General features: G+C 49.7%; 1 protein-coding gene across 1 annotated transcript; it reads right to left on the reverse strand.

Annotated features, from left to right (window-relative positions):
• Positions 1–1,712: 1,712 nt before the first annotated feature.
• LOC121577406 (proteoglycan 4-like) lies at positions 1,713–2,916 on the reverse strand. Its single transcript, XM_041891160.1, has 2 exons — positions 2,173–2,916; positions 1,713–1,916 (listed from the first exon to the last, which is right to left on the reverse strand). The coding sequence occupies exons 1-2, from the start codon at positions 2,914–2,916 to the stop codon at positions 1,713–1,715; spliced, it is 948 nt and encodes a 315-aa protein (XP_041747094.1).
• Between the last annotated feature and the right edge of the window lie 8,142 nt (positions 2,917–11,058).

Consider the following 11,058-nt stretch of genomic DNA (forward strand, 5'->3'; position numbering starts at 1 on the left):
GGCGTAGTCCTGCGGCGGGAGCCGCGCGTCAGAGGAGGGGGGTACTGTCACATCTACTACTGCTCCTCCCCTCCGGCAGCCGACGTCGCTGGAATACTAACAACCGGTCCTGGGATTCCATCATTATGCGCACCTGTAGATCATTATGATTCCCACCTGGACTCCATTACCTTCCTCATTACCTCACCTTTATCTGTCCCTCCCTTACGTTCTTTCCTCAGTCTGTATTGTTCCTGTGTTCATGCTATATCACCACTGTTACGCTGTCTGCTGCACCTGCTTCTCGACTCACAGCGTCATTGTTACAGTTGGGCTAATTCAAGTTGACTCCTCTGTTATTCTCCTTGCTGCCCCCTAAAAAACGTAATGTGAAAACATGCCTGATAATTGATTTGTGTTGGGCCGGCCAAGGGTTCATGATTTGTGAAACATTGTAGCCTACAGTGGGGAAAAAAAGTATTTAGTCAGCCACCAATTGTGCAAGTTCTCCCACTTAAAAAGATGAGAGAGGCCTGTAATTTTCATCATAGGTACACGTCAACTATGACAGACAAAATGAGAAAAAAAATCCAGAAAATCACATTGTAGGACATTTAATGAATTTATTTGCAAATTATGGTGGAAAATAAGTATTTGATCAATAACAAAAGTTTCTCAATACTTTGTTATATACCCTTTGTTGGCAATGACACAGGTCAAACGTTTTCTGTAAGTCTTCACAAGGTTTTCACACACTGTTGCTGGTATCTTGGCCCATTCCTCCATGCAGATCTCCTCTAGAGCAGTGATGTTTTGGGGCTGTCGCTGGGCAACACAGACTTTCAACTCTCTCCAAAGATTTTCTATGGGGTTGAGATCTGGAAAGATCTTCTTACGAAGCCACTCCTTCGTTGCCCGGGTGGTGTGTTTGGGATCATTGTCATGCTGAAAGACCCAGCCACGTTTCATCTTCAATGCCTTTGCTGATGGAAGGAGGTTTTCACTCAAAATCTCACGATACATGGCCCCATTCATTCTTTCCTTTACACGGATCAGTCGTCCTGGTCCCTTTGCAGAAAAACAGCCCCAAAGCATGATGTTTCCACCCCCATGCTTCAGAGTAGGTATGGTGTTCTTTGGATGCAACTCAGCATTCTTTGTCCTCCAAACACGACGAGTTGAGTTTTTACCAAAAAGTTCTATTTTGGTTTCATCTGACCATATTAAATTCTCCCAATCCTCTTCTGGATCATCCAAATGCACTCTAGCAAACTTCAGAAGGGCCTGGACATGTACTGGCTTAAGCAGGGGGACACGTCTGGCACTGCAGGATTTGAGTCCCTGGCGGCGTAGTGTGTTACTGATGGTAGGCTTTGTTACTTTGGTCCCAGCAGAGGTTTGGATTTGCCTGATGTGTTATCCACCTCGGCCTCCTTGGTCTCCTCCTCTCTGCACTCTTTCTCCTCTTTTTCCTCCTCTGAGAGAGACATCTCCTCCTCTCCTGTCATTCCCATGATCTGCCTGCGGATGAACTCCTCCTCATCCACAGATGAGTCTGGGCTGACTGCTGGGCTGTCTGCTTTGTAGTCCTCGCTGCTGGACGACACTGCCGTGCTGACCGCTACCACACTTAACCTCCGTCTCTGGAGCTGGGGCGAGGGAGAGGGTTCGCTTCCACTGCTCTCCTCCATTGGCACGTAATTCAGATGCCTCATCTCCCCATTCACCTCTTCCTATCTGACTGTCTGCACCTCCTTCAGCTCCTCCTCGGAGGTGTAGGAGCCCTGGGAGATGGGAAGTATATCTGGTCCATCCTGGGACTTGTTACTATGGTCCTCAGTCTTGGTGTCAGCCTCAAATGGACTGGTTGGGCTGGACGGTACCTTAACTACTACCTGGTCCACTAGGTGGGAGGCTGCAGTTGACTCTTTCCCCTCCTGAAAATGAAAAAAAGCATCAGAAAACATGTGCTTGTCCTATGCATAGATCAATAAAAACATATGTCTTACACACTTTGCTGTCTATTTTAGTTTATGTCTGCTGGAGCAAATTATATCTGTGTGAACAGTTAACAACTATGGTAGCAATCTATATTTGTATGGAATCACAATCTTGACTAAATATGATAGGAATAATGTTAACAACAAATACAAACAACAATACATTGATTCAAACTGTTGAACAAAGACTTGCCTCCACAGTCTCCTTCTCAGTGAGAATCTGCTGAGGTTCAGGAAGGACATCATCCACCTTTCCAGCCAATGGAGTGGCCACTTCCTTGATAGTATCAGCTGTTGGGTCTGGTTGTGGAGTTACCCTCTCAGCCACTGTGACAGGTAATGGTTCCTGTTGCTTCAGTGGCTTCTCAACCTTCTCCTCTGCTGGTTTAGGTAGCTCTGCTGGTTGAGATTTAGCCTCTGGCTTCTTCTCCACAGTGGCTGGAGTGACAGCAATGGCAGTAGAAACTGTGGTGGATAGAGGAGCAAGAGCAGTCATGGCATCAGTTACTGAGACAGAGACAACAGGAGCAGCTACTGCTGGAGCCTCAGTCTTGGGTGGTTCAGATTTAGGTGGTACAGGTTTGGGCAGCTCAGTTGTAGGAAAAATATTTGGTGCCTCTGCCTTGGCGATCTTCAACTTGAGAACTTCTGTCTTTGGAGCCTCAGCCTTGGCGACTGCCTTGGGAGCTTCAGCCTCTGGGACTTCCACCTTTGGCTCCAGCTCCTTTTGTGCAAGGGCAGTTGTTGGTGTGGGTGGAATGGGCTCTGATGTGAGAGGAACAGCCTTGGCCTTGGTTGTGGTTGCTGCTGGAGCCTGGGGCTCAGTCTTGGTGGAAGTGGCTGCAGGCTGTGGTGTGGGCTGGGCACCAGTCTTAGTTGGCTGTGGTGTGGGCTGGGCACCAGTCTTAGTGAGCTGTGGCTGGGCCATCTTCCCCATGCCTCCCAGTTGACCAGACAGAGCTCTCTGTGTCTGGCAGTTCAGACACAGCCATTCCTTTTGTCAACACAGAGAACAACACAGTGGTTAGTAGTCAGTTCAGTTCAGACACAGCTATTACTTCTGTCAATAGAGGGGACAACATATAGGTGGCAAGTGCTTAGCTTAGCACAGACCACGTTGGCAATATTCCAAGCCAAGACATGGCTTTATTCCAAGAGGAGTTCCAAATATAATTCACCCTTCATAATATTGATTTTTCAACAGCATTCATCAGTGATACAAAATAAGCAAAATGTCTTAATGTTACTTCATACTCAGTGGTATTGTGAAGTGTACTGTAGTGGAATGTTCTTATGCATCTCATTTTAACTCCTGACTCTATGTGGACAACAATGTTGGACAGGTATAGTCAGGATAGTGCATTATGCAGATATAAATACTAGAAGTCAAAGCGAACTGTAACACCATCCATACAGTACAGTGGGGAAAAAAGTATTTAGTCAGCCACCAATTGTGCAAGTTCTCCCACTTAAAAAGATGAGAAAGGCCTGTAATTTTCATCATAGGTACACGTCAACTATGACAGACAAAATGAGGGAAAAAAATCACATTGTAGGATTTTTTATGAATTCATTTGCAAATTATGGTGGAAAATAAGTATTTGGTCAATAACAAAAGTTTCTCCATACTTTGTTATATACCCTTTGTTGGCAATGACACAGGTCAAACGTTTTCTGTAAGTCTTCACAAGGTTTTCACACACTGTTGCTGGTATTTTGGCCCATTCCTCCATGCAGATCTCCTCTAGAGAAGTGATGTTTTGGGGCTGTCGCTGGGCAACACGGACTTTCAATTCCCTCCAAAGATTTTCTATGGGGTTGAGATCTGGAGACTGGATAGGCCACTCCAGGACCTTGAAATGCTTCTTACGAAGCCACTCCTTCGTTGCCCGGGCGGTGTGTTTGGGATCATTGTCATGCTGAAAGACCCAGCCACGTTTCATCTTCAATGCCCTTGCTGATGGAAGGAGGTTTTCACTCAAAATCTCACGATACATGGCCCCATTCATTCTTTCCTTTACACGGATCAGTCGTCCTGGTCCCTTTGCAGAAAAACAGCCCCAAAGCATGGTTTCTTTGGATGCAACTCAGCATTCTTTGTCCTCCAAACACGACGAGTTGAGTTTTTACCAACAAGTTCTATTTTGGTTTCATCTGACCATATGACATTCTCCCAATCCTCTTCTGGAGCATCCAAATGCACTTTAGCAAACTTCAGACGGGCCTGGACATGTACTGGCTTAAGCAGGGGGACACATCTGGCACTGCAGGATGTGAGTCCCTGGCGTAGTGTGTTACTGATGGTAGGCTTTGTTACTTTGGACCCAGCTCTCTGCAGGTCATTCACTAGGTCCCCCCGTGTGGTTCTGGGATTTTTGCTCACCGTTCTTGTGATCATTTTGACCCCAAGGGGTGATATCTTGCGTGGAGCCCCAGATCGAGGGAGATTATCAGTGGTCTTGTATGTCTTCCATTTCCTAATAATTGCTCCCACAGTTGATTTCTTCAAACCAAGCTGCTTACCTATTGCAGATTCAGTCTTCCCAGCCTGGTGCAGGTCTACAATTTTGTTTCTGGTGTCCTTTGACAGCTCTTTGGTCTTGGCCATAGTGGAGTTTGGAGTGTGACTGTTTGAGGTTGTGGACAGGTGTCTTTTATACTGATAACAAGTTCAAACAGGTGCCATTAATACAGGTAACGAGTGGAGGACAGAGGAGCCTCTTAAAGAAGATGTTACAGGTCTGTGAGAGCCAGAAATCTTGCTTGTTTGTAGGTGACCAAATACTTATTTTCCACCATAATTTGCAAATCAATTCATAAAAAATCCTACAATGTGATTTTCTGGATTTTTTTCTTCTCAATTTGTCTGTCATAGTTGACGTGTATCTATGATGAAAATTACAGGCCTCTCTCATCTTTTTAAGTGGGAGAACTTGCACAATTGGTGGCTGACTAAATACTTTTTTTCCCCACTGTATATAGACCAACGTGTGGCCCTTGCTGTGGTATCTCGCACAGAACTAGAATGATATTCACTTTCTATGATCTCTCTACTCTGGGGGACATGAGCCTGTAACTCTCATCTCTCCAGCATTGTACTTCCTCATTTATTTCCTTATAGAATTATAGCCGGGCGACGGGTTCTTTCTGGATGTGCCGCAGCAGCAGCACCCTAAAAAATTTAAATTCATTTGCCAAAGTTATAGAATTACTGCAGTCTGTTCAGAGCCCCACCTGTTTTGAGCCCCACCTGTTTAGCTAAAAAATAAGCTAAACACATATCAGTTTGCAAACAATGTAAAAACAATAATCATTGAGTTAATAAAGCCGCATACAAACATGGTATCTTTTTTGCTTTATTGAGTTAGGCAGCTCCAAAATGCAGGTGTTTCAGCCTAGCTCAGTGCTTTATGTGGTGGTGGGGCAGCAAGTGGAAAATACAGAGCGTAGAGGTTGGTAATGTTCTCTATTTGCGCCGTGATTGGCTCAGTGTTCTGTCACTCATGGGGACACTACGTCACCTCAAAATCTACAGGGAGAGCTCGAAAATTCAAGCCACTTGTGTGCTGCCATAGATTAACATTAGAAGTGCCCATCCAAGAAGGCTCAAGATCATTGGCCACAGATAACATGACGGCAAATCATGTTATATCTACATTAGTTTTGATTGGACTGATCATGTCAACACCATACTAAGCTAGACAAGCAGTCATCATGAATCAAGTCAACAATCTACTGGCAAATCCTTTTCAATCCTTGTCATATGAAGAGAAATTATAGATAAAACGTCTCTGTGCTAATCGGCCATTGGACATTAACATTACACAAGTTGGAAATTACAAATTCAACAATGAGTGGTTTGGAAGGAATCAATGGTAACTGCAAGTGTTGCAGTGTAGCTCAGTTGGTAGAGCATGGCGCTTGCATTGCCAGGGTTGTGGGTTTGATTCCCACGGGGGGCCAGTATGAAAAATGTATGCACTCACTAACTGTAAGTCGCTCTGGATAAGAGTGTCTGCTAAATGACTAAAATGTAAATGTTGCAAAGCAATCACTAGCCTGCTATTCAGTGGAGAAGTGTGTTCCAAGTCTGGGTTTAAGGGTCTCTCTTCCCAGCTTAAAAGGATAAACATTCACATCCAACACCATGGGCCAGAAAAGGTTGAATACATTGGCCATGCTGTCAATCTAGCATGACTTCTGCCGTGTTCAAAACAACTGGAAACTGGGAAATCTGACTTCAGTGAGTTCAAGACAACTGGGAACTCTGAAAAAAAAAACTCAGACTGAGAAAATACATTTTGAACGGTCATCCAAGTCGGAAACTCTGGCCTCTTTCTAGAGCTCCGACCTGAAGATCACTGACGTCATGATTCGACCTTGTTTTTTTCAGAGGTCCCTTTTGTCTTGAAAGCACCATAAATGCAGAGAATTCCAGACTTTGATGACAAAGTTTGATGACAAAATTTGCCCACAAGAAGGACCACCGCACCACCTTCCTGTTCAAGTGAGCACAGCACTGTCACGGTTTCGGCCGAGACTGCTCCTCCTCCTGGTTCGGGCAGGCTTCGGCGTTCGCCGTCCCCGGAGTACTAGCTGCCACCGTTGAATGTTTCGTGGTGTGATTGCTTTGGTCTGTCTTGTACACCTGTGTCTGTTTGTGTTCTGATTACGTGTCCTATAAGTTCCCTGTTTTGTATAGGTTAGATTGTGTGTTGTTGTCTGCCTGTATTTCGGAGCTGCGTGTTGACGCTCTGTTTGTTTGTTTAGTGTTTACGCATGGTTTACGTATTCACTCGCCTCTGTTTGTTTCGAGGCCGTGTATTGTATTTTTGCACTTTTGACTAGTAAAGTCTGTTGGACGAAGCCTCTGTGTCCTGCGCCTGACTCCTTCACCACATCCACATCGGTTCATCTGACAGAACAACACACCAACCATGGAGTCAGCAGGAGCAGCTGCGACACCCAAGTCGCTGGAGGAACGGATCAGCTATCAGGACACCATGATCCGGCAACTTGGGTCCGCCATGGACGAGGTGTCCAACACTCTGCGCCCGGTTGGTTACTGGGGAGGTGCCCACGTCTTCTTACACCATCCCATCACCAACGGCCAGTCCTCCTCTCTCAGCACCGGAACCCAGGGGCATTCGGCTCTCGCTCCCGAGGGCATATGACGGTTCTGCAGCCGGGTGTCAGGGGTTCCTCCTGCAGGTGGAACTTTACCTGGCTACCCTACACCCAGCGCCCTCGGGATACGACGCGGCGTTCTCCCGCCGGTTCAGGGCTGTCTTCGATCACCCACCTGAGGGAAAGGCGGCGGGGGAGCGTCTGTTCCACCTCCGACAGGGGAAGAGGAGCGCACAGGAGTTCGCCCTGGAGTTCCGGACTCTAGCGGCGGATGCGGGGTGGAATGAGAGGGCCCTCATCGACCATTACCGGTGTAGCCTACGAGAGGACGTTCGTCGTGAGCTGGCCTGCAGGGACACCAACCTATCCTTCGACCAGTTGGTAGACATCTCCATCCGTCTCGACACCCTGCTGGCTACCCGCGGACGTCCTGAGTGGGGGTCGTCCATTCCACCCTCCAGCACCTCCGAGCCGATTCCCATGGAGCTCGGGGGTGCTGGCGCTAGAGAGAGGAGGAGAGAGAACACGAGGGGGGCCATCCCCTGCACCAACTGTGGCCATGGAGGACACACCGCGGCCAGGTGCTGGGGAGGGTCTCCTGGGAGAGGGGACAACAGGTCACGCACTGGGGAGTCATTTCAGGTGAGTAGGCGCCCCACTTACCCAGAGCTCTCTGTTGGTCACATGAGTATTCCTGTGAGATTTCCACAGGTTGCACCTCATTCCCAGCATAAGGCGCTAGTAGATTCAGGCGCAGCTGGGAATTTTATTGATCGTGCATTTTGTTATAGGTTAGGAATTCCCCTTCGGCCGGTAGAAGCCCCCTTTCCTGTCCACGCCCCTAGACAGCCGGCCGTTGGGGTCGGGGCTGATCAGAGAAGTCACAGCACCACTTACGATGACGACGCAGGGGGGGTCATGAGGAGATCATTCAGTTTTATCTGATTGACTCTCCTGCGTACCCCGTGGTGCTGGGGGCTTCCCTGGTTAAGCGCCCATGATCCTACCATTGCGTGGCAACAGAGGGCTCTTATGGAGTGGTCTGCCCAGTGTGTAGGGAAATGTCTAGGTGTTTCCTTAGGGGCGACCTCGGTAGAGAGTCTGAACCAAGTGCCCGCAATGCGCATTCCCCCTGAGTATGAGGACTTAGCACTTGTGTTCAGCAAAACGAGGGCAACACGGCTACCACCTCATAGACAGGGGGACTGTGCGATAAATCTCCAAACAGGAGCGGCACTTCCGCGGAGCCGTGTGTATCCCCTGTCTCAAGAGGAGACTGCGGCTATGGAGACTTACATAGCCAAATCCTTGGCACAGGGGTACATACGGTCCTCCACTTCCCCGGTTTCCTCGAGTTTCTTCTTTGTGAAGAAGAAGGACGGGGGTTTGCGCCCGTGTATTGATTACCGTAGTCTCAATCAGATCACGGTTAAGTATAGTTACCCTCTTCCACTGATTGCGACTATGACAGAATCATTACGCGGAGCGCAGTTCTTCACAAAGTTGGATCTCAGGAGCGAGTACAATCTGGTGCGCATTAGGGAGGGGGATGAATGGAAAACGGCATTTAGCACCACCTCGGATCATTACGAGTATCTCGTCATGCCATACGGGTTAATGAATGCTCCTTCAGTCTTCCAATCCTTTGTTGACGAGATTTTCCGGGACATGCATGGGCAGGGTGTGGTAGTGTACATCGACGACATCCTAGTGTACTCTTCTACACGAGCCGAGCATGTAGCCCTGGTGCGCCGAGTGTTGAGAAGACTGTTGGAGCATGACTTGTATGTCAAGGCAGAGAAATGCCTGTTCTTCCAGGAGTCCGTCTCCTTTTTGGGTTATCGGTTGTCCGCGTCTGGTGTGGAGATAGAGGTAGACCGTGTGTCGGCCGTGCGTAATTGGCAAACTCCAACCACTGTAAAAGAGGTGCAGCAGTTCTTGGGTTTTGCTAATTACTACCGGAGGTTTATCCGGGGCTTTGGACAGGTTGCAGCTCCCATTACGTCCCTGCTAAAAGGGGGGTCCGGTTCGTTTGCAGTGGTCAGCTGAGGCGGACAGGGCATTTGTCAAACTGAAGAACCTGTTCACCTCGGCCCGGTGCTGGCGCATCCGGATCCTCTTTACCATTCCAAGTAGAGGTAGACGCGTCCGAGACCGGTATTGGGGCAGTCCTGTCACAACGGTCCAGCACGCCACCTAAGCTCCGCCCCTGTGCGTTCTACTCCAAGAAGCTCAGCTCGGCGGAGCGCAATTATGACGTTGGGGACAGTGAGCTGTTAGCTGTAGTCCAGGCCCTAAAGGTGTGGAGGCATTGGCTTGAGGGGCCTCAACACCCTTTCCTCATTCTGACTGATCACCGTAACCTGGAGTACATCCGGGCAGCTAGGAGATTGAACCCTCGTCAGGCTAGGTGGAACATGTTCCTGACCCGGTTTGTTTTTAAGATCACATACATCCCAGGGTCCCAGAACGGTAAGGCAGACGCCCTGTCCCGGCGGTATGACACAGAGGAGAGGGCCATTGAGCCTACTTCCATACTGCCGGAGTCTTGTCTGGTGGCTCCGGTGGTATGGGAGGTCGATGCGGAAATCGAGCGGGCACTGCGTACCGACCCTACTCCCCCGAGTGTCCTGTGGGGCGGACGTACGTTCCGCTCGAGGTTCGTGATCGTCTTATTTATTGGGCTCATACATCACCCTCCTCTGGACATCCAGGTATTGGCCGGACAGTGCACAGCCTTAGCGTGAAATACTGGTGGCCAACGTTAGCTAAGGATGTGAGGGTTTATGTCTCCTCCTGCTCGGTGTGCGCCCAGTGTAAGGCGCCTAGACATTTGCCCAGGGGTAAGTTACATCCCCTGCCCGTTCTACAACGACCATGGTCCCACCTCTCGGTGGATTTTGTAACCGACCTACCCCCTTCCCAGGGGAATACCACCATTTTGGTCGTTGTGGATCGGTTCTCCAAGGCCTGTCGTCTCCTCCCAATGCCGGGTCTCCCTACTGCCCTACAGACCGCCGAGGCCCTATTTACCCACGTGTTCCGGCACTATGGGGTCCCCGAGGATATTGTGTCTGACCGAGGTCCCCAGTTCACCTCCAGAGTCTGGGGGGCGTTCATGGAACGCTTGGGGGTCTCGTGAGCCTTACCTCGGGGTACCACCCAGAGAGCAATGGGCAGGTTGAACGAGTCAACCAGGATGTGGGTAGGTTTCTGAGGTCCTATTGCCGGGACCGGCCGGAGGAGTGGTCTAGGTATATCCCCTGGGCAGAGATGGCCCAGAACTCTCTCCGCCACTCCTCCACCAATTTAACACCTTTCCAGTGTGTTTTAGGGTATCAGCCGGTCCTGGCACCATGGCACGAGAGCCAGATCGAGGCCCCTGCGGTGGACGAGTGGATTCGGCGCTCGGAGGAGACGTGGGATGCTGCCCATGTCCATCTGCAGCGGGCCATCCGTCAACAAAAGGCGAGCGCCGATCGCCACCGCGAGTGAGGGACCGGTGTACGCACCGGGAGATCGAGTCTGGCTCTCGACTCGAAACCTGCCCCTCCGCCTGCCCTGCCGGAAGCTGGGTCGGCGGTTTGTGGGGCCCTTTAAAGTCCTGAGAAGATTGAACGAGGTGTGTTACAGGTTACAACTGCCTATTGAGTACAAGAATATTAACCCCTCGTTCCATGTGTCTCTTCTCAGGCCGGTGGTAGCTGGCCCACTCCAAGAAGATGAGATAGGAGAGACCCCTCCGCCCCCTTTGGACATCGAGGGGGCCCCGGCGTACAGGGTCCGGACCATCTTGGACTCGAGGCGCCGGATGAGTGGTCTCCAGTATCTCGTGGAGTGGGAGGGGTACGGTCTGGAGGAACAGTGCTGGGTGCCTAGGAGGGACATCCTAGATCCATCCCTCCTGACTGAGTTCCACCGTGGGCATCCCACGCGCCCGAGTCCGCGTCCT

The sequence above is a fragment of the Coregonus clupeaformis genome, unplaced genomic scaffold, assembly GCF_020615455.1.
Source record: "Coregonus clupeaformis isolate EN_2021a unplaced genomic scaffold, ASM2061545v1 scaf0128, whole genome shotgun sequence".
Classification (NCBI taxonomy): Eukaryota; Metazoa; Chordata; class Actinopteri; order Salmoniformes; family Salmonidae; genus Coregonus; species Coregonus clupeaformis.